Here is a 22,998-nt window from a genome sequence, read left to right as displayed (position 1 = left end):
ACAAAGCATGCCCTGGCTGATGTGGCTCAGTGGACTGAGTGCCAGGCTGCAAACCAAAGGGTCGCTGGTTCCATTCCTGGTCAGGGCACATGCTTGGGTTGTGGGCCAGGTCCCCAGTGCAGGAATCGTGAGAGGCAACCACACAGTGATCTCGCTTTCCCTGTCTTCCTCCCTCCCTTCCCCTCTCTGTAAAAATAAATAAATAAATCTTTAAAATAAATGCATACAAACGGCTAGATAAAAATGAAGGCAACAGAAAAATTCAACTTCTTACAACAAATGTATCAGCACAACTTTAAAAATAATTTAGAAAAGGGTATTGAAAAAGACATGTTGCAGATCTGCATCCTATTACCTAAGATTGCATCAATTCATAATTCTAAATCTAAAGTAACGAGATTTTAAATCATTTTTGAGAAAATCATTTTCAGCGTATATGTAAATTCTGCACCTTATCATCTATCTGGGTATGTTTCTTCAATATTATCTTGGAAAAAAAGCCATTGAAAGACAGTCATTTTTATTTTAAAAGTTTTGTTCAACTTTAAGTTGAATACACATGAAATATGCTCTCAGTGCATAAAAATCACAGTGCAAAAGGCAGAAAAGGACTTGGGGAAGGTAAGGAAAATGTGATACAAATTCACATTGTGATTATTTGGTATATGATGGAAGAGAATTGACACTTCTAAAGTCTGAAGACTTTCCCTCAGTGAAGACACTGAAGACACTTTGTTGCCACTCCACCACCTCTCAGGTAACTAAATTATTCTTTTCATGGAACACTGAGACAGTTATGGCAGCAGAAGATGGCCACAGCAATCAAAGTTTGTAAACTGTATTTGATCTCTTTTTCGGGGTCCTCCTAGTCTTTCAAATCCTGCTGTCGACACTTCATATTGTTTGGCAAAGGTCATGTTGGAGAGCACGCAGGTCCTGCAAAAATGGCACCTGCTTGAACGCTGGTGATACTTCATTGGTAATTTGGAGAACCAGGCAACTGAGACCTTACATAACAGAAAGCTCCATTTTCAGAGTCCCTGGTTAGATATTTAAGTCAATAATGACTTTTCCATCCACATCTGGTTGTTCACAAAAGTGGAACCTACCATTTTTGAAAAGATTTTATTTACTTCTTTTTAGAGAGAGGGGAAGGGAGGGAGGGAGGGAGGGAGGGAGGGAAACATCAGTGTATGGTTGCTTTTCACACACCCCGCACTGGGGACCTGGCCCATGACCCAGGCCCTGACTGGGAATCAAACCAGCGACCCTGGCTTTGTAGGCTAGTGCTCAGTTCGCTGAGCCACACCAGCCAGGGCTGGAAGCTACCAGATGAGTGCTGAATTCTAGTGTAAAGCGTTTTACCATGGGAGTGAAAGTTTGAGCTTAAATTATAACGGTCATTAGAATTATCCTGAACAAGAAATAAACCATCTGGTACAGTTACTAGGTACTTCCCCACCTCCCAGCATGTAATGTGGTTGGTTCCAGTACTGTTCTTATTCAGCAATTTTTTTTTCCAGCTTCCCCGTAAAGCTTGTCACAACCTCATGAGTGCTACTTTCCACTGAGTCAAACTCTTGCAACCCTGGAGGAGAGTCAGGATAAAAATGTAAATGGTAGCACATGCTTTTTGCTACACGGTCATCGGTGCTGCTTGTGAACTCACTGAGGTTCCTTTGGATTTTATACTTCTGCATTGGAGGTGGCAATGGAGAGTGTGGAGGGATATCATGACTCGCCCTTGGGCTCTGGAATGTGACGTGTGGTGGCAATAAACAAGCCACTGAGTGAGCCATGAAGATCTCTGGGGAAACGACTAGGTCCTGTCAACCAGATTATTGTTTTGGAGAAAGAGTCCTCTGCAACTTGAGAAGCAACTGCAGAAACTTCCATGGGAACAGCTGTCCGGAAATAGCTGGATGATCCTTCCAAAGGCTGCATGGCCTCCTCTGCCTGCCCAGAATGCCAAACACAGTCTTGAGGCAAAGTCCGAGAACTCCAGCAGGTGTTCATTGAGGTGAAGATGTGAGTGTCCACTCTGAAACCCTGAAGTCCTCAGTGAACTTGGTTCTTGGCACTCCGTTTCAGGTGAAGGCGGTGAAGATGTTTTTGAACATCATTCTGTATTGGACTTGGTTTGGAAGCATTGAGCAAGGCTTTGGCTCTCACCTCCTGCACTGATAGTCGCCTCCTCAGAATTTGTAGGTCAAGAGGCCAAGGGGTAGGATGCTAGTGATGATTGTGATGGCCTTATTGAGCTTTGAGCTTTGACATCTTGAAAGCGTATTGGTGCCCAGAGAGGAAAGCTATTCCCATCTGGCAGAGCTCCCGGAGGGTGCAGCTCCGCTTGCCTTTCTGCTTTTGTTCTGCAGAAAGCCGCCTTTTAAATACACCCATTAGGCTGTCACTCTTTGATCTTATTTTCCACCTTTTTCATCTCCACTGTGGATGTCACAGCTGGCCATATCTTTACCATAACAGCTACCAAATAAGGAATCGAGATCTGCCCAAATTCACTGGCTAATGATGATTGTTGCATTACGATGAAATCCGTTTGTTCTTTCATTCAGGCTCAAAAGATTTCTGGAAGGTTTGAGGACTCATTTTCCTCGTTAAGCCTAGTTACCTAATCCGGGGGGCACACATCTCTGTGGAATATTAGCCCCAAACATCCGGAGAGACTGCGGTGGTACAAGCACGTATTTTCCCAGTTTCATTTAACCTTCGCAGCCATGTTCCGCCGGTGCCACTGCCGGCGGCGGCGCCGGGGGCAACGGCAACGGCGGCGGTGGCGGCCACAGCCGCCAGAGCTTGTCCAAGCTCGCTTGCTCACTTGCCTAGCGAGGGCGCGACTGCTGCGCGACTCTGCCGAATGGGAGCTGTTTAAAACCTCTACAAGTGCGGCAATTTGTTACACAGTAACAGAAAATGAATACACCACTGCTGGTGTGTTACTGTTGCAAACTTTGGAACTGGGATTGAAGAACCGGCTGATACGATTCCAGATGATTCTGAATTTAGACTTGCTGCACGTAAAACGGAGGGGGAATAAACAACCAGCGTCAAACGCGACACACAAAAGCGTCTCCTTTAATGCTCAGGTCAGGCCTTCTTCGTCACCCTCCTCCAGACTGACGTGACTCTTCCTCTCGCCCCAGATATTTATAGGCACTAACGTATTTCACCACCTAAATGATATTCGTCTGGTTTTTGTTCTAGTGGTTTTTTGTACCTAATTGGGCTTCAACTTCCTAGAGGGCAAAGATCTCCTGTTTGATTTTTCTGTGCCCCCGCAGTGCCTTGCATATATACACGCAAATGTTACTTGATTGGCTAAAGTAACTCCTACTAACTAAACGATCCAGGTCCTCTTCCTGGATGGGACCTGGAGGTGGTTCTTGAGACTCCAACGGGGGCTCTTCGTTATTAACCCACTGTGAGCCCCAGCACCCAGCTTGCGCGGCAGCAATACGCGTCGTAACATTCTTCGACTCTTCTCTCGGGATAAGGACCGCGAGCATGGAGAACCAAAATAGTCTGCCTGACTGGGAACAGGACCTAGTATTTAACAACAAGATTTTTAACTTAATTAGCTAGCTCCGCTAATCAGTATGGCCTAAACATCTGCCAGTGGAATCTGAGAAGTCTATTCTAAAAGAAAAGCTGAGTTTATTCACCACACATGGGGCACTTACGAGAGGGGAGTGGGAAATGCTTTACCAGTTAAAGGAAATTAAGAGAAGAGGTTAGTACCCAATTAACAGGAGAGTTAGTGCATGTGATGGGGAAAACATCAATATTAGCATTTTTCTCTGTGCTCATATGCATGATTAACAGTTTATGAACTATCTCAAACAAATTAAAGCAAAACTTAAAGACTTGTTTTTTTTTATAGTGTGGTCACATGGCTAGGTAGTATAAAAACGTTTTGAATAGTCACTGACCTGTTTTCCTAGATCAAGGGTTTTTGAGATAAAAAGTCCTTTATAAGAATTTCTTGATGATGTGGCAAGCTACCTTAAACCAGTCTGGAACAAGAGATGAGGTATAAATAAAATGCCTAGACAGTGGACTTGAAATCGCAGGAGGATCGTAACAACTAATTTGTTCAAGGAAGTGCAAGGCAATTGCGATTGAACGTAGAGGCGTGGTTTAGGCAGACCGGCAAGTGAATTCATTTATCATTGTTGCACTGCCTTGAGCTAAGTGAAATCACCGATTGTGAAGGTTTGCAAATCATTTAGATGAAAATGAAGTCGTAACTCAGAAGAAAGTCACGGATTTTGACGAATATTAAGTACCTTTAACATTTTTATGGCTGCCTTTTGGAGTGCAAATTCTCAGCATGTTCATGAATTTAGGAAGCGTTTGCCCTAATACTGTGACAAGTATCCAAATAGCAAAACGATTTTTCGGGCTGAAGAGTCAAGATCTGAGACGTTTCGGTACATTTGGCTTTGTGAAAGGACCACTCTTTCTCATCAAAGTGCTTAAATCAGTGGCTGAAGTCAGAATTAAGACGTGTTCAAATTGGAACCTTCTTCCCCAATCGTTGCAAACAGTTCAGTCTCTGAAATATAACCATTTTAAATTTAGTTGTTCAGAATTCACCCAATCGGCTTTGTTACTATCCGTTTTTGTAGGAATAAAGTTGATTAAACTTTTGTAGACGCCTTTGGCATTTATGTTAACATCTACGTTCTTGGTTAGGTAATAGACTACACCACTTGGGCAAAAATGTGTTGGTCACGTGTGTCGATTTCTTTTCAACCGTCCGCCTCTTAAAAAGCCAACAAACAAACAAAAACACAGAAAAACTTGGACACTCCTACCCCAGACAGTGCCCTAACCCCAAACCCGGGTTGACAGGATTACTCCATTGCTCCCTGGACACAATCCTGTTTGTCGCAATGGGTCCTGCGCGGAAGGTTACCCGAGAGTTCACAGTCATTTTGTAGGTAGTCTTGGTTGCCGCGCTCCTTCCGCGCTGGTACTTGATTGTAAGAGAAAGTAGTTCCGGCCCGTGTTGTTTCGGCGGAGGAGCCGTCGCCGCCATTTCAAGACCGTGAGAGGTAGATGGGCAACCAGAATTCCTAAGGTTCGAACCCTGTAAGTGCTGCCGCCGCTCAAGCCTGCCAGAATACTGGTACGGCTGCTGCCCTCTTATTGCTACCTCTAGAAACGTTCTTGCTAGTAGCGGCGGCACAGCGGGACTCAGTCACTCCCTTCTTGCTCTCCCTTAAGAAGATCCAGATGGCGTCTTCCGTGGGCAACGTGGCCGACAGCACAGGTATCGGTGTCCCTTTTACCTTGGCAGACGCCCCTTTGGGGTCTGGGGCCGTCCTCTGCCTTGCATCACCCCCTACCTTCCCTCCAGCCATCCCCATGACATCAGTGGCATTGCTGAGCTGTCCGTCGTCTAGAGGCATCTGATCGGGTTTTGCACAGTTGTCTGTTCTGCAAACATTTCCTCTTATTTGCTTTTTGCGTCCTTTCTTGCTTTGTTTGAGTCTCACAAATGCACTAGCTTCCCACTCGCTCGGGACGCTTCTGTCACCTGCGCACGCTTAGAATGTTCGGAATGGACTGCGTTGGAATCCCTGTCCTTTCACTCTCCTCCGCTACCGTTTTCTCCCCTAATTCAGATCACCGCCCCCTCCTCTTCCCCTCTTTCATCCCTTTCTTCATCACCCCCTCCAGCCCTTTCTCCTTAGCCCGATTTGGTCCTCTGTCAGTCTAGGGCGGGGGTGCCATTCCGATGTAATCATATCCTCACTTTGCATCACTAAAGGATGAGCTAAAGCTCCTGGGTGTGCTACAAGTCGCCCCGAGACGACGGGTTATCCAGCAGCACCCTGCCGGGCAGCGCTGTGCTACTGTGTTCCTTCGGTTGAGCAGCCCCAATATAGATTGGAAATTTCCAGGGGTTCCTTTTGCCAGCGCCCAATTCCACCCAGCCTGGATTTCCCACCCGGCCCTCCCTCCCCTCCCGCGGGGAACCACACCCTTTCCTTTGCGAGGTCGCCAGTCCAGCGGTCCACTTCCTACCTTTTGGGAGGAACCACCCTGGTGCTGGTGCTGGTGCGGGTGCGGGTGCTGGTGCGGGTGCTGGTGCGGGTGCGGGTGCGTTGGCCACCCTGCGGGGCCAGTTGTTGCTTTGTGCTACTTTCTCCTTGTATTCATCCGCCGCCGCCTCTGGGTCTTCCATCCCCATTCTTGAGCTCAGTATCTCTTTATTCATAGGACGTGTATTTTTTTTTTTTAAGTTTTCATCCTTGCTTGAAGAGTTTGTAAAGCAACTGGAGTGTTGGCTGCACAAGTGCAAGGCGGTTGCCCTTTTAGACAATTCAGTCAAGAGCATTTGGTACTAAAAATAAGAAAACAACCAAATTATAGGAGTGTCCTTCAGCTGCCTTTCCCTATTGAGGCTATTTGGGGCGGGAGGGGGGGCAGTTTGGGCTACACTTCTAAGGTTTCCCATGAGATTCTTTTTTGTTGTTGATTCTCAGTTGGGATCTATCCCGGGTTTTATTTATTGTTTTTGGACATTGCGAGGTAATAGGTGACTCTTCAGTCATATTTTCTCCATGCTTGTAGGTAATAGGATTAATAATTAGTGTTCCCCTCCCTCCCAGGGATTTTTTTGGGATTTAAGGTTTGTACTAGCTTGCCGTTTTTAATGTGTGTTATTCTATTCGAGAGAATTGTCATTTCAAGTGTTGAAACAGATAAGTGGCTCTGAAAAGTTGATAAAGCAATGTGTTAAAATAAGGAGCTAAGAAGTTGTAGAGACTTGCCTAAAACATAATTTTTTCTAGATTCTATTAGAGAGATAACCTCCCCCAGATTTAGATGCAAGCCTTTCTGCTTGTGTACTAGTAGTCAGCTATGTATTCTGTTCAGGAAATTTGACTTTGCTTTCCTGAGTATACAGATCACTTGCCAGCTGTAATGATTGGGGAGCCTGGCTCAAATATGACCTGGTCACTGTGACCTTGGTAGAATTTTAAGTACTTTTGTACATGGTTTGCCATTGCAACCATGTAGTGAAATTCCAGTAATGTATCATTGTTTAAACTATTACACTTCACAATTAGCTGTGTTGTTCTGTTAACCTGCTCTTCCCCTGCCCCCCTTATCTTTATGTATCTGAGTTAACTAACTTAGACACAGCAAAGTGCTTTCATTTATTATTCATTCTGTTGCACTGTATCAAATGATTTTATATTTTAGTGTTTTCACATTCTTTTAAAAAACCATTGTAGTTGTGAGTTGTTTGCAAGGTCTTAATGCTTTAGTCAGTTTCAGAGTTCTGTGCAAAATGCTGGTGTTAAACCAGCATGGGTGGGATTTAGCTAATTTGCTTTCATTGTAAGTTTGAGATGGTAGAGAAGCAATATAATCCTGAGTATTTGAAATGTTTGATGACCCCTTTAAATATTTTGGCTCTTGACAGATGAATTTATTTTGTTTATCAGCTACTTTAAAAATAGCACCTTGTTTCCAGTGTTGCCCTTAATTTAAACAAATTAAACTGTGAAGTATACAAAAGCGTCAGCATAATTTTCAGTTAAAAACGTGCCATGTGTTCTCACCCAGGCTAAGAGATAGATTGTTACCAGTACACTGCTCCCGCCCCTCCCCCCAAGACCAGCCTAAAACATGGGACAAAGTATTAAGTTTCTACGTAGTTTATTCTGGCATCAGTGCACATCTGTGATCTTGCAAATCACGTCTTATATTTTGTTTCTATATGTTAACTATAAGGAGTAATGTTTAATGAGTTTTTAGATGTTACCTTTCATTTATAATGTAAATACAAAGTATTTATGGTTATAAAATGTAATCTTATTTTAAAGCAAGTATTTCTATCTAGTCTGGGAAGGAAAGTTAATGAATCAATTCTAAAAATGCCAATTCTGCACCTGATGTTAACTGGGGGTTATAAATAATGTGCAGAACACTCTAGTGCTTTACATAGTTTCAAGCGTTTTCATCTTTAAGTTTAATATGCCATGTTTTTACATTTTTTTGTTTGCATTTCTAACTTTTTGTTTTCCCCCCTCCTTCCCTCAAATGTTTTGATGACTCTCCAGAACCAACGAAACGTATGCTTTCCTTCCAAGGGTTAGCTGAGTTGGCACATCGAGAGTATCAGGCAGGAGATTTTGAGGCAGCTGAAAGACACTGCATGCAGCTCTGGAGACAAGAGCCAGACAATACTGGTGTGCTTTTATTACTTTCGTCTATACACTTCCAGTGTCGAAGGCTGGACAGGTAGGAGATGTGGGGGTACCTTCTGGTGATTGCTGCCTCTGGATGCTGAGCTTGAAAATGATACTTAAATATTTGAACTTGAAATGTTTCCATTGGGTTTCACCCGAGCCACCAATGCACATCTGCTGTTTTGTCCACTTGTGACGTGCCCAGCTGCCAGTTTTTCTCCCTCCTTTTGTGGTGGTGGTGGTGATGGTGATGTCATCAGTATGACTGGGGACCTTTTTTAGATTTTTCCACCTGAGTCTGCCGCTTACTTAACTCTGTTCAGGTAATAAATATTCTCAGTATAAACAACATGTGAGCATCCAGTCTCACCTTTGTAAGACGTGTCATCTTGAGGGACAGAATACTCAGAAATAATGGTGTATGTGCCGTGCTAGGAGGTGGGTGTACATGTGAGTCTAGTTGCAAAGACTGTCATTATGTTATGCTACTTTTAGCTAGTCAGTTGAATTAATCAAAAGGGACAATCTGTGTTCTTATCCTTTTAATAAGTTGTCATCCTCGCTTATTGAGGCATTTTAAAGATGTGCGTCATTAAGTCCTACCAACAAATGGAAAGTGAGACTCATAGCATTTTCCTTCTTGATCTTAATGATCATAGTTTACAATGCGGCAGTTTAGTAATAAGACTAGTAAGAATTTTATCTCAGAAGGAAAAAGAGCATTCCATTTTGAAATCTGCACTACCTCCACTTTTGAAAAACGTCATTTCCAAAATTTTTCCTGTGCACTAGTTAAAAGATCATTTTTGAGAAAGATTTTTATTTATTTTTCAGAGAGCGGAAGGGAGGGAGAAAGAGAAGGAAAGAAACATCCATGTGTGGTTGCCTCTCATGCATCCCCTACTGGGGACCTGGCCCGCAACCCAGGCATGTGCCCTGACTGGGAATTGAACTGGCAACCCTTTGGTTCGAGGGCCGGCACTCAATCCACTCAGCCATACCAGCCAGGGCTAAACGATGATGTTATTGTTACATAATTAGCAACAGCACAGGGTCGTGCGTACACCTGCATCAACACTTTTCGCCTTTTCCAGATCTGCTCACTTTAGCACTCTGGCAATTAAACAGAACCCCCTTCTGGCAGAAGCCTATTCGAATTTGGGGAATGTGTACAAGGAAAGAGGACAGTTGCAAGAAGCAATTGAGCATTACCGGCATGCATTGCGTCTCAAGCCAGATTTCATCGATGGTTATATCAACTTGGCAGCCGCATTGGTCGCAGCAGGTGACATGGAAGGGGCAGTACAAGCTTACGTCTCTGCTCTTCAGTACAATCCTGTGAGTACAATTTTAGTAGTTATTATTTGCCCTTCACAAAAGCCCATAAAGAAACATAGTTTGCTACTTCAGACGTGGAATCAAGTTAAGAGTTTACAAATGTTTGTCTACTTAAAATGGTGAAATTTCTTTGATCAGATCTGTATCATGTTTTTAAAAATTTCTTTGATCTAGCAAGTTATACTCGAAAACATAAACATTATCCTATTGTAAGAAGTTGTGTCTATGTTTTTTTTTTTAAGATTTTATTTATCTTTAGAAGGGAAGGGAAGGAGAGAGGAAGAGAAACATCAATGTATGGTTGCCTTTCATGCATCCCCTGCTGGGAACTGGCCTGCAGGGAACTGGTCTGCAACCCAGGAATATGCCCTGACTGGGAATTGAACCGCGATCCTCTGGTTCGCAGGCCTGTGCTCAATCCACTGAGCTACACCAGCCAGGGCTATGTGTCTATGTTTTTATAATGCCTGTGAAAGTACAGAACACATGACGTGGTTTTGGGGGCTGTTTTGATTAAATTTGGATAAACACTAATAGGTGTTTGCAACAGGTAATTGGTTTTCAAGGGACAAGGGTCTGACCCTGTAATATAAAACAGTTAAAACAAGATGACAGTATATGGATCAGTGACAAGAAAATTAGGCTGCACAATTCCTCAAAAATTCCATTTTCTCTCAACATAATTAGAAGTGGTAGGGTTGAGGTTACAGTATCCACATCAAGCTTTTTGAATAGTTCTTAACTTGCTTTTTGGTCAAAATTGCATGTGTTTTCTGGAGAACAGGGGAGAGCTGGCAGGCATTAAGGTCACATTGTGTCAGAGTCTCTGAAAGATACACAAGAGTAAAACTTTCCCTCACACCTTTTGATGTGGTTAGGGATAAGGTAGATTGAAACTAAAAAGGTATGAGATAAAGAGGAGGGCGGGAAGGAATCCGAAAAGCTTCAGAATACATTCCCAAGCTATGTTGTCAACATTTAGTCTTGTAGCAACTCTGGAAGTGCTTTATAATGAGCTGTTACAGCTCCCATTTATTGAAAGTCTATTTTCTGCTCAAGACACTGGGGCAGTTGCTTCAGATGTTGGTCTTAATGCTCACAATAAGCATTCAAAATAGGTGGTATTATTTTCAATTTTACCAATTTAAAAAAAAACAAACCCAGACTTGGGGGTTATGTAATTTAGGGGGCATAACACAGCTAGTAATGATGAAGGGGGTATTAAAACCTGAGACTGAATAGCTGGAAAGCAAACATCCAAGACAGAAGAAATAAAAGATAAAATGGGGACGACATACCCAGAGGGCATGTACCCCTTCAAGCCAGCCCCGGAGCACAGTTTGAAAACCATCGATCATTTCCTGCTCTCCCTTAATCCCTATTTCCTATTTTATAGGTTAAAAAGCTGAAGCTCGACACAGTAGTTTGCGCAAATATCTGAGATCACTTTTTCTCATGACCTCTATTAACAACTATTTTCCCAGTTAATTAAAAAATTTTCTTTAAAGATTTCATTGATTTTTAGAGAGCGGGACATGGAGGGAGAAAGAGAGGGAGAGAAACATCAATGTGTGGTTGCCTCTCACGCACCCCACACTGGGCACCTGGCCCGCCACCCAGGCATGTGCCCTGACTGGGAATTGAACTGGTGACTATTTGGTTTGCAGGCTGGCACTCAATCCACTGAGCCACACCAGCCAGAACTTTTCAGTTAATGTTGAGGGTGTAAATGAAAAAAAAATGTTATCCTCACCTGGGGACATGCTTATTGATCTTAGAGAGAGACGGAGGGAGAGAAACTTTCTCTTCCGTGAGAGAAAAACATGGATCAGCTGCCTCTAGCACATGCCCTGACAGGGACCAAACCTGCAACCTAGGCGTGTACCCTGACTGGGAAATGATTCTGTGGCCTTTCGATTTACAGGAACACGCTCCAACCAACTGAGCCACACTGGGCAGGGCAGAATTTTTTTTATTCATTGCTTTTTGCATGGATACAATGAAAAGTCTCCCAGCTATCCTTCTTCTTGGAGGTAGCCAGGAAACCAATTTCTTATATATTGTTCAGAGATACTGAATGCATATCCAGGGTCGGGCAGAAGTAAGGCCTTCTTGAGTGTGGGTGTACTTTATAGTTTCAATCGGAACATTTCACCTAAAATGTCATTTGGTGTACTTGAGTGTGATATCGTCATGCTACAAAATTATATGCTTATGATTTTGTAATAACATTTTATAATAAAAGAGGGGCGTTATTTGTGCTCGCCCCTGTATATGTACATTTGAGTGCAGTTTGTAATTTGTATTATAGTGCTATGCCGCTAGTTACCACCAGAAACTTGTGGAGAACCCTGTTGCGTGCTCTGCCACTGGGGCTCGGACCCTGTTCTTGCCAAGGCTCGGGGCTCAGTTGTGCACTTAGTTGTCACAGTTCAATTCTTGCCCTAGATTAATCGGGGTTGGTTTCACCCTCCACTTGCTGATTGAGTGGAAGCTCGCTCGTGCCCTCTTCCATAGCTGGGGCTCCACACGTCTTGAACTCTGATCCCCTTGGCTTAGGTTTCCAGTTACCTCCGTGTAGAGCAGGGCGGTCATTGCCACTCACAGTCCACCATACCAGAGGAGTGTGATGAGGAGGGAAAACTGAAGTGGGAGACTGAAGCATGATTTTCAATACCTGCCCTGTTAAGAGGAAGCTTATCATTACGTCTGTCCAAAGAAGATAGCACTAAAATAAATCATGGCATCGCCCCTTGAAGGCATCACATAGCTCTGCACCCCATCTGGTTCTGTTTCTGCTTCTGCTAGTGGGAAGGGCTGCTTTATTTCTCTGTCTTTACCAGTAAGAGTGAAAAAGGCACTGTGCAACCTTGCCTTGATTTCCCCTAAATCTACCATAGCGAGCATGTTTTAATGTATTTCAGGTTATCTAGTCTTAACTCGCTTTACTGTCAAATGCCAGTGTCGGTTTGGTGCTGGCAAAATCTTGAGTCTATTCCTAAGTTGTGCTCTTGCTGGCAGTGCATTGCTGGCCTGAATTATACATGTAGTATTTTTTTTTTTAATTTTTATTTTTAGAGGAGAAGGGAAGGAGAAAGGGAGGGAGAGAAACATCAGTGTGTGGTTGCACTCGGTTCTGGGGACCTGGCCTACAACCCAGGCATGTGTGCCCTGACTGGGAATCGAACTGGCAACACTTTGGTTGGCAGGCCCACGCTCAATCCACTGAGCTACACCAGCCAGGCTTAAACATGTACTTTGTATTCTGTGAAAAATAGTTAAAGACACTCAGGGTATTTTGGTCTTGCAGTAGTGAAAAAGTGTTAAGGTAGTGTTCTTTTTTTAAAAAAATGTTTTATTTATTTTTAGAGAGAGGGGAAGCGAAGGAGAAAGAGTGGGAGAGAAACATCAATGTGTGGTTGCCGTGCGCCCCCTACTGGGGATCTGGCCCACAGCCCAGGCATGTGCCCTGGTGCCTTGACTGGGAATCAAACGCAGACCCTTTGGTTCTCAGGCCAGCACTCAGCCAATCCACTGAGCCACACCAGCCAGGGCTAAGATAGTATTCTTGGTAACCTGTTTTTCAGTGGTATTTATCTCTTTAAGCTAATGGTATACCAGTTTATAAGTTATTCTGTGGCTTGAATATAGAAATTACTTTTAAAACACCTGGTTCATATTTTTGCATTCTGAATTGTCTCTTGTAATGATGGATGATTTAGTAAATAATTTCACTAAAATTTTAGTAAAAATTTTAGTCCATCGTATTTGAAGGTGCTATTGTTATTGTAGCTGGTAATTTTTCACACAGTGGCTTACTAGTTAGTGCTGCCCATACCTGGCAATCCCTTTTATGAGTTATGTGTAAAATTGCCCTTTGTAAAATGGCTCTCTGTAATCCTGAGTTTCTCTAAGGGGCCCCGTTTCTGAGTCTATATTATAGGTTGTTGAACCATTGCTTCTGTTTTGATTGTGGATGGATGCACAGCACTGAGAGTTACCCGCATCCTGACATCACGTGTTATTATTATGTTAATTATTCCTGTCACTAGCCTCACTTATACAGCTGCACTGCAGGAAATCATCTATTTCTATTCCTCTCGGCCCTGCTGTTTAAATGTCCACGTCTGTCACATTTACATATTTGAGTGCTTATTGTGTGTACAATACTTCGTTAGGAATTGGGGAGATGTGTTGGGGGAAAAAGTTGTGGATTATGATATGAGACAGGATCTGACCCGTAAAGGATAAAAGGTGTAGGTTCCTTGGATGATTATTGTTGGAAAGTATTAATCAGAGGATTTTTCTTGAGTGGGCGCTTAGAACCTAAGCATCCTGTAGGAAGGCAAATAGCAAGTCACGTCCTTGGCTGAAGTGGTGAATCAAGTAGTAAGAAGAAGTGAGTGTAGTAGAGGACAATCAACTGGAAGGTTTAGAAAGAGTAGAGAGGCTGAGGAGTTTGAGTTTAATTTAAGAGGCAGTTAAGAACTGTAGGTTTAAATCAACCTGATTTTACTTCATGTCCATGTGTGTATATATTTAATAGATGGTGAGGGTGGGGTGGGAGAGTTCTAAGAGGAAAGGCAGGAAGTAGATGCTATCTTAGGAGGGGTGGATATACAGGAAATTCTTACTCATTTCCATCTCATTACATTTATTCATACTTTCCCCCTTGTCTACAGTGCCCTCCTTTGTCTATCAAAATCCTACTCATCCTTTAAGGCCCAGCTTAAATTTCTTTTTTGAGTTCATGTACTTCTCTGAAATTCTTTTCCACCACGTGGGCATTTAATACATGTAATATGTATGTGTTTTGTCTTTCCACATAGGTTGTAATCCCCTACAGGGTGGAGATTCTATTAGTTTCTTTTCTCTACAGTTCCATACATGGTACTGAATTGAATAAAGGTTTGCATAAAAGGTATTAACCTGGGAATGGATAGAATGGGCCGGATTTGAGACATGTATTCTCTCGCCCTGGCTGGTATGGCTGTCAACTGAGCACCAGCCTGCAAACGGAAGGGTCGCCGATTCAGATTCCTGGTCAGGGGGCACACTTGGGTTGTGGGCCAGGTTCCCAATTGGGGGCATGCAAGAGGCAACTGATTAATATATCTTCCCTCATGGATGTTTCTCTCCCTCTCTTTCTCCCTTCTCTCTCTAAAAAAAGTAAATAAACAAAATCTTTAACACATTGTATAAAAAAAAGAAATATATTCTCTTAGATGTTTTGAGTTGGCAAAGGAAACAATGTATGTGTTAGGTTTTGAACTTTTGGGAGAATGGTGGTAATTCTCCATTGAAGAATTACCACCTTCATGCATAAGGTTTGGATCCTCAAGTGGGAGCATCAGATTTCACTGTTACATTTAGTTTATATTTAGTTTGGTATGTTTTATGTTTTTTTCTAAAACCACCTTATTGATTATCTTACAGTGATCTTGAAGATAATCTATTTTTAACTACAGTCATTCTGCTAACGTGATTTAGTATGCTGTAATGGGCCTCGATGATATAACTGAATATAGATAGATATACCATCAGGACTGGGTGGCAGCCATCCAAGAGTTTATAGAAACTAGAGGGTAAAATTATGCAACAGTTGGCTATGATGTATAGCCCATTAGGGTCATTGTTGGAGAATTATTGCAAGACTTCTGATTATTATGGCTCAGGAAAGACGTTGGAATTGGTAAAAGTCCAAAGTTATGTATAACCACAATAATCGAGTACAGTAGGACCTTATGTGAACAGAATAGATGGCTCAGTCATGGTTTGCAAAAACAGAAGGATAGCCCGTGAAGTGTAGAGAAAAATAATACAAAGTAGATGTTGAGATTACAGAATTCATTACTTCTGACAGTATAAATAGGGTTCAAAAGTGCTTAGACTCATGAGCGGAGGAGAAGTCTGTAATAAGAGTAATGATATTTATAATGTTTTGAGGATTACTGTTAATATTAGCTTCTTATGCTTGAGGTCAGTAGAGACAGCCATTCTCTCCCAAAACACCAGTCACTGTTTGATGGACAGACAGATGGGGTAGATCGTGGAAATGACCCAGTATGGCCAACCGTAAGGATGTTCTGTACAGCTACACTGTGGGAAACCATGGATTTCTATTCTTCTCTGCTCTGCTATTTTTTAATGACTTATTATTTATCTGTCTCTATCTATCTATCTATCTATCTATTTATTTATAGAGAGAAGGGTAAGGGAGGGAGAATGATAGGGAAACATCAATGTGTGGTTGCCTCTCACATGTCCCCCCATTGGGGACCTGGCCCGCAACCCAGGGGTGTGCCTTGATTGGGAACCGAACCAGCGCCCCTTTGGTTCCCAGGGCAGTGCTCAATCCACTAAGCCACATCAGCCAGGGCTGCTTTGCTATTTTTTTATGGTTTCCTTTGTATCATCTGAGCCCCTAAAATTCGGGAATAGCATATGTGTTTAGTTTCCTATTGTGGTCTCAAAAGTTACCACAAATAGTGTCTTTAAAATAATACAAATATTTTTCCTTACAGTTTTTTTAAGTCTGGGCACAGTGTAGCTAGATTTCTGCTCCAGATCTCTGGCTGAAATGAATGTGTTGGCCAGGGGTACTCATCTCAGGCTTGGGTCCTCTTCCAAGTTCACTGGTTCCTGCTAGCTGCCCTGTAGGTAGTTCATACTGTGAACGCTTGCTTTCTTTCTGGCCTGCTGGAGCACATTTCTCTGACTTGCTCTGTGTCTGTTCTGCTGTTTAAATTTGCCACGCAAGTGTCACATTTAAATATTTGAGAGCTGCCCTGGCTGGTGTGGCTTGGCGGATTGAGCACCGGCCTGCAGACCACAGGGTTGCCAGTTTGATTCCCAGTCAGGGCACACGCCTGGTTTGTGGGTCAGGTCCCCAGTAGGGGGTGCGAGAGGCAACCAACCCACACATGGATGTTTCTCTCCCTCTCTTTCTTCTTCCCTTCCCTTCTCTGTAAAAGTAAATAAAAAAATTTTTGAGTGCTTATTTTGTATACAATACTTTGTTAGGAATTGGGGAGATTGTTAGGAAAAGTTGTGGATTATAATATGAGACAGGGCCTGACCGATCAAGGATAAAAGGCGTGAGCTCCTTGGATGATGATTGTTGGAGAGTATCTACTGGCTGACTTTCAGTTCACCTGATGGATGGATGATAACATAACCATCACAAAAGCTGCTTATTGGTAAAATTAATCACCTGGTTCTAATACAGTTGCATATAGAATAATATATGTGATGATGCTGTGGCACATTTGACAAAATTTCACTTTCTATGACTTAATACAAAGGCTCTTCCACCCATGGAACAGTTTGGAATGATAAGCCTATACTCCCTATTGCCATTGTCTCTGCTTGTTGACTGACAGATTTGACTGACAAAGGCAAAAAAAGGATGCATAAAAATTTAAATTCACTGTTCTGATGACGGGTCTTTTTGAACGGACTGGTGAGTCAGATGAGTCAGATGACTAGCAACACAATTGTGCTGCTAATGAAAAGCACAGCCAACTGCTTTTCATTATTCACCTACTCAACCCAATGGCAGTTAATACTAATGAATAATCTTGTGGCAGGTGCCAGGATTGAAGCTTTGGTTGGATGGAAATCCTTCTTTCTAACAGTGAAATGAAGTCAGGTTTAAAAAAATTTTTTAACACTTTTATTTATTTACATTTAGAGAGAGGGGAAGGGAGGGAGAAAAAGGGAGAGAAACATCAATGTGGGAGAGATACATCAATCAGCTGTCTCTCACGAGTTCCCTACTGGGGATCTGGCCAGTAAAACCTAGGCACGTGCTCTGACTGGGAATCAAACTTGGCTACCTTTTGGTTCGCTGGCCGGTGCTCAATCCACTGAGCCACACCAGCCAGGGCTGAAGTCAGGTTTTTAAAATATGCCTGACAGCCTAGGGCTAGGTTTGCTGATAGCTATTCATGGCTAAATACTCTTTTTTACTATGGAAAATTTTTGGCCTTTGATACAGGAGTGATTCATTATACCCGTGAACAAAATAGTTGAACAAACATTTTTTTTAAACATGACTAACCCTTTGGGGGGAGGAGAAGCTATGATAAGGCCCATAGTTTTTTTTACCTGAAACTGTTGGGATCAAATGCATTTCAAAATTCAGGTTTTTTAGGATTTTAGAGAGATGCTAATACCATGTATAGAACTCCTAGGTGGGTCTGGAGCAGTGAAACAAATTTATATTTCTGCCAAAAAAGGTATGAGTATTCACAGTAAGTGGGCTCAATAAATTATATAAATAACTTTGTTGCCAGTTCAGGCCAGGCTGAATCATCAGATGAGTTTTTGGAACTTTTTGGAATTTGAAAGTGAGGGTGAGGGATTGTGGTTCTGTACTTAAAATTTGTCAGGCAGTGGCTTTAGTTGACAGACTAAAATGACAGGAAGCTGGATGCATACAATTATTTCAAGCTGCTTTTGGTTGCAAAAGAGCGTAACTAATGACGCTGTCTCTGGGTTTCTAGGATTTGTACTGTGTTCGCAGTGACCTGGGGAACCTGCTCAAAGCCCTGGGTCGCTTGGAAGAAGCCAAGGTAGGTGTTTGCTAGAACACATTTAAACATCAGTGTTATGAAAACTTGTACTTTTTGCCAAGTCTTCAACTCTTCATTGAGCTGTCTTCACAAAAACAGTCCTAAGAAACTGAGGAAAACTGACGGCATGAATCGCCTCAGACTAGAGCAGGGCCAGGCTTTGGCATATCTGTTCTAAATCTGGGGGTAAAGCAAGAACCTGAACGTCTTGGAGCCTTTCTGCTGAGCTAGATCATCTTTATAACAATGGGCTCCGACGTGATCTTATGTGGGAATAAATAACATTCCTTCAAATCTGAGGCTTGCCTGCTGGTGACAAGCAGAGCGCCTGTGATTTGGCTCAAGACGCCTTATGATGCAGGTGCCATTGAAAGTGCTGCTCTTCTAAGTCCTTTGTGGCTTGTAAGTGGAGAAGAACTTCATCCAAATGTTACCCTGTAATACTGGCATTTAAATTCTTATTTAACCTTCCTCCCTTCATCTTCCTCACCCTTTTTACAGTGGAAGAAAGGCTGTTAAAATGATTGCAAATTAAATAATTGGAACATCCTGCCCCTTCTTGTCCCCACTCCCTCCTCCAAGTTCCCTTTTCCTCTTTTCCAATCCTAGTCATCTGCCTTCTTTTCTTCTTTACTTTCTTCTTTTACTCCTCCCTACCCCCACCTCCTCAAAAAAAAAAAAAAAAGGACAAAGCTGGTTTGTTTGGGAAATGGACTGATCGAAAGAAAACTTGCCAAAGTGGAAAGGTGGCTTTTAGCATTCTGTGTTTCCAAATAATGAATTTGAACACCAGGTTGGGTTATTAAAGCATTTGGTATAATTTTAAATTAAATTTATAAATGAAATTGCCTTGTTACAAGCCACCTTACGCAACCGCGCTGCAGGGGTGAGGAGTGGGGAGAAACCAGAATGCTTCTGAAACTCCCACCTGTTGCTCTGAGCCCCACGCGCATGCTAATGCGTGGAGTGTATGCGCAGCGTAGCTGTCTGTTTGCTTCATCCAGGGAGGAGGAAGGCTTTTTAGCACCATCTCATGTTCAAAGGCACTAGTTTTAAGTGCATAGCTTGTAAATTCTGCTGACACTTTGGATTAACCTTATGTAGGTTTCCAGCTAACGAATTGTAGTAATTGACTTCAATCTAGCTGATAAATCCAATTGGTAATTTATAGAACAAATATTCGATAAGCTCCTATTAATTGTCACCCCACCAAGCGGACAGCTAACATGAATTGCACTTCACTGCAGCTTTAGAGATCGGTTTAGGCTGAGACATTGCGCCTGCCTTAGGTTGCTGACTTCTTTATTTCAGAGCTCTGGAGACACCTAGTTTGAAAAATGTTATTCTGTTTTTGTGAGAATTAGTGACCAAGAAAATACTCTTGAGTGAAATGCAATGTATTTCTTTTGTAATCAGTGCATTTGAAAATTCAAGCCAGCATATTCCTAGTAGATGGAAGCAAAATTATGTTGCCTTTGTAGAAAACGAAGAGCCTTTCTTCCAGCAAAAGTCCCTGCTGTATGCAATAGCCCTGATTAACCCTCTCCCTTCTGCATGTTTCCCATGTTACAGACTTGAGACTGTCCTCATTCCCATATGTAATAGACATCCAAAGAATTTCAATTGCTTTGTTGAACTTTTACTAATGATCTTGTTTTTATTTTCTCTCTTGTTTTTGGTTTTTCACCATTGATATTGTATTTAGAAGGTTTCAGGTGGGTGAAACCTCCTATTCCATGCGTAAGGTGCCTCGCTGAAGGGAGCTCGAGGCCTGGATCTAGGGCAGACACACACCTCCTCCTCTTCCAGCAAGGAACGCACCGAAAAGTCACATGATGAGAAATATGGTAACGGGTTTGTAACTGCCACAGCAAAACAATTTGCCTCCATGCCTGAATCTTCTGTCTTGTGGCTTCAGAAACAGCTTAAAATAATTTTATTTACAAGCAAGTTATGTAAGAGAATGTTTTAAACTATAGCCACAATTCTGTCAAAGATAAGTAAAAGTTAATTGATATTAAAAATTATTAGATAATTTACTAGTAAAAGCTTCTAACTCTTCTTGTTGTTCATTTTTTCCTTTTTTCTTCTTTGTTTGGATTGCAGCATTCTGCTCTTCTGATGATGCGCTGTGACCCTGCAGTAGCGCAAAGGCTGCGCAGCGTTAATGCGCAATGCGTGCGAATGAGCCCCTGTGAACGGTTGACTAGATGAGTAATCTGATTGACTGGCTCCCTCAGCCCTATTCTGTAGCCTTTTTGGATAAAATTGGGTTTTAACCTACCTCAAGTCCAGCTAATCTCATTAAGCAAATATTCTCTATGGGCCTGTCTAGTAGATTAATGGATCTGGTTGGCCGTTTGCTGCGTCTAGGGGTGTTCTATGTAGCGCAGCAGTTCGCAGCGATTGCGCAGTGCGATGTTGTTAGGTTGCGCAAGCGATGTTTGCGCTCGCATTACAGGGACCTCAACCTAGGTGCAATCCTGTCATAGGAGGTTTCAGCCTCATCCCCCCCTTGGGAGATAGGGACATCGCAAGGACGTAACTTACACCCTGGGTTTATATCTGATTTGGCAGAAACACTTTTTTGGTTTTTTTCTCAGTAGCACAGTTTTGGTGTTAGTGAGGAACATTATGGTTCAGAGCAGCAATTCCCGAAACGTTTTATAGTACTCGTTCTAACAAAAGAAAATGCCCAGTGAAGGAAGAGGTCCACTGTTAGGTGAGATCAGGGAACCCCATATATACTATTAAAGGCTTAGGGAAGTCCTGTAGTAAAGCAGCCTATTCTAATTTATTTGATCATGAAAACCTCTTTTCCCGTGATGCCTATTAACACCTCAGGGGACACACTTGGGGGAACGGGTTGAGGAAGTGATGGGAAAACTTGGCTTGAAGTGGCGCCCTCTAGAGACCACTTGCAAACATAACAAGTTTTTAGGTGTTCAGGTAAGAGAAGTCTGGCGTAGAGTCCTAAAGCAGCTGACTTCCCAGAGAAGTCCCAGTATAAGGGTTGGTCACTGGTTGGCAGAACTGAACATGGTGGTTTGCACTTGGGTTCTGGTGGCGCAGGCGCAGGAGCAGCCAGCTGTGGCAGCGCTTTAGTTTTGGCGCAAGCGAGCCTATGCTGCAGGGTCACTTTTGGCTGGTCAGAGAAGGAATAATGATATCACCTTCTTCCCCCCCCCCCAATCTTTTTTTTTCCCTTTACAAATTTTCCCCTTTCCCTTTACCTCCTTCCCCCCCCATCTTCTTTCATTAACCCCTCCTAAGGCATGTTATTTGAAAGCAATTGAGACGCAACCGAACTTTGCAGTAGCTTGGAGTAATCTTGGCTGTGTTTTCAATGCACAAGGAGAAATTTGGCTTGCAATTCATCATTTTGAAAAGGTTAGTTAAATTAATCATTGGTATTATGAAATGCTCATGTGTGCAAGATATTTTTACTAGAACTAAATAATAAGCCTTTACTTAACCAGGCACATAATGTCTTTGCTTCTTTGACAATACTACAACAGCATTTGCTGGATGGTATATTATATTGGCAGTTTCCAGTTTTGCGTTGAAAATATATTTTAGTAATAAAATCCTTAAAAAAAACAGCTTTATTGTAAAGAAGCAGGGCTTCTTGGAGCAAAGGCTGATTCCAGATCTAGGGTAGGGAATGTACAAAATTAACCTGGGGTGCTTTACCAGAAATTAATTAATCTGGAGTGTCACACCAGAAAGCCAGGAAGCTTTGTTATATTACCTTGATGTCTTGAAAAAGACTCAGGAGGCAAGCGGAAGAGACTTCCACTGACTAAAGATGGGACTTGAGCATCAGTAGGAAGAAATAACTGAAATATATTGAAACTTGTCAAATGCATTAAGATACATGAATTCATGATTATACTCAGAAGGAATTCATTGGTTACCTTTGGATGATACAGAGTAACTCATTTTGAAAACTGAAAAGTGAGGAATAAAGCATATGTCATCCCTCCCTTGTATGAACTGACCTCGGGGTAACCCAGTAGTTGATAGGGGAAAGTTTCTTTATAAAAGTATTCCAGCTAATAAATGAAGAAGGACCCTGGCTGGTGTAGCTCAGTGAATTGAGCTGGGGCCTGTGAACCCAAAGGTCACTGGTTCGATTCCCAGTCAGGGCACAAGCCTGGGTTGCCGGCCAGGTCCCACTCGGGGGCATGAGAGAGGCAACCACACACTGATGTTTCTCTTCCTCTCTCGCCTTCCCTTTCCCCACTCTCTAAAAATAAAGAAATAAAATCATTAACGACAAATAAAGAAGGAATCATAAAATTAAAGTATTACCGTTAGTAGACTTGGGAATTTATCAGTGGCACAAAAAAGACAAATCAGACATTACGTACCTTGTGATAGAAGTAAACAATTCCATGAGGGAAGTAACCTTGCAAAAAGAGAAAAGAACCCAAATTGGATTAAGCTTGTAGTTCCAAGTACCAATTTATAGGAAACACATGGGACAAGGAAATGTGTTAAAAGACACTTTAGGGATGCAATCAGCAAAATCCAGCTCATGAAAAGCTGTATAGGAGAGTGATCCAGTTTCTTCAACATATTACAGGAGTAAAACTGGAGATTTAAATGAAACCTTTAGGGACTTCCGCCAAGATGGAGGCGTAGGTGGAGACACTTTGCCTTCTTGCACAACCAAATCTAAAAACAACAAAGTTTTAACAACAATAAATACAGCCAAACCACAGAGGATTGAAAAGTACGGAGTCCGACAGCGACGAGCCACTCAGCTGGACCAATAAACCAGCGAAGGAGCGAGCAGTGATACAGACCGCGCAGGCCCTAGCGGTGGGAAGGAGCAGAGAGGACCGCCATTG

The 22,998-nt window shown here is 42.5% G+C and overlaps 2 protein-coding genes and 1 pseudogene across 3 annotated transcripts in view; 1 reads left to right on the top strand and 2 right to left on the bottom strand.

Moving 5' to 3' along the window:
- Positions 1–1,204: 1,204 nt before the first annotated feature.
- On the bottom strand, positions 1,205–1,829 carry LOC128625774 (suppressor of cytokine signaling 6-like; the record flags this gene model as incomplete). The annotated part of the gene is given in 2 exon segments (XM_053656651.1): positions 1,205–1,480; positions 1,482–1,829. Coding segments are annotated over 2 exon segments (624 nt in total), but the record flags the coding sequence as incomplete, so codon positions are not given.
- Positions 1,828–5,059, bottom strand: LOC119035376 (suppressor of cytokine signaling 6-like; annotated as a pseudogene).
- Positions 5,012–22,998, top strand: part of OGT (O-linked N-acetylglucosamine (GlcNAc) transferase) — a 52,370-nt gene continuing 34,383 nt past the window's right edge. The window contains exons 1-5 of one of the 2 annotated variants that reach the window (XR_005079784.2): positions 5,012–5,293; positions 8,100–8,280; positions 9,323–9,566; positions 18,074–18,142; positions 21,416–21,532. Coding sequence is in view for 1 of the 2 variants with exons in the window: in XM_037126716.2 (XP_036982611.1) it covers positions 5,257–5,293; positions 8,100–8,280; positions 9,323–9,566; positions 18,074–18,142; positions 21,416–21,532 (648 nt within the window). In the remaining variant the exon portion in view is untranslated. The remainder of the gene's footprint in view (positions 5,294–8,099; positions 8,281–9,322; positions 9,567–18,073; positions 18,143–21,415; positions 21,533–22,998) is intronic. The other variant, XM_037126716.2, reaches the window with a different exon arrangement.

This window comes from Artibeus jamaicensis, unplaced genomic scaffold (genome assembly GCF_021234435.1).
Source record: "Artibeus jamaicensis isolate MK-2021 breed Jamaican fruit bat unplaced genomic scaffold, CSHL_Jam_final scaffold_2375, whole genome shotgun sequence".
Taxonomy (NCBI): Eukaryota; Metazoa; Chordata; class Mammalia; order Chiroptera; family Phyllostomidae; genus Artibeus; species Artibeus jamaicensis.
The sequence above is the reverse complement of the archived record's forward strand: the minus strand, read 5'-3'. Positions and strand labels throughout refer to the sequence as shown.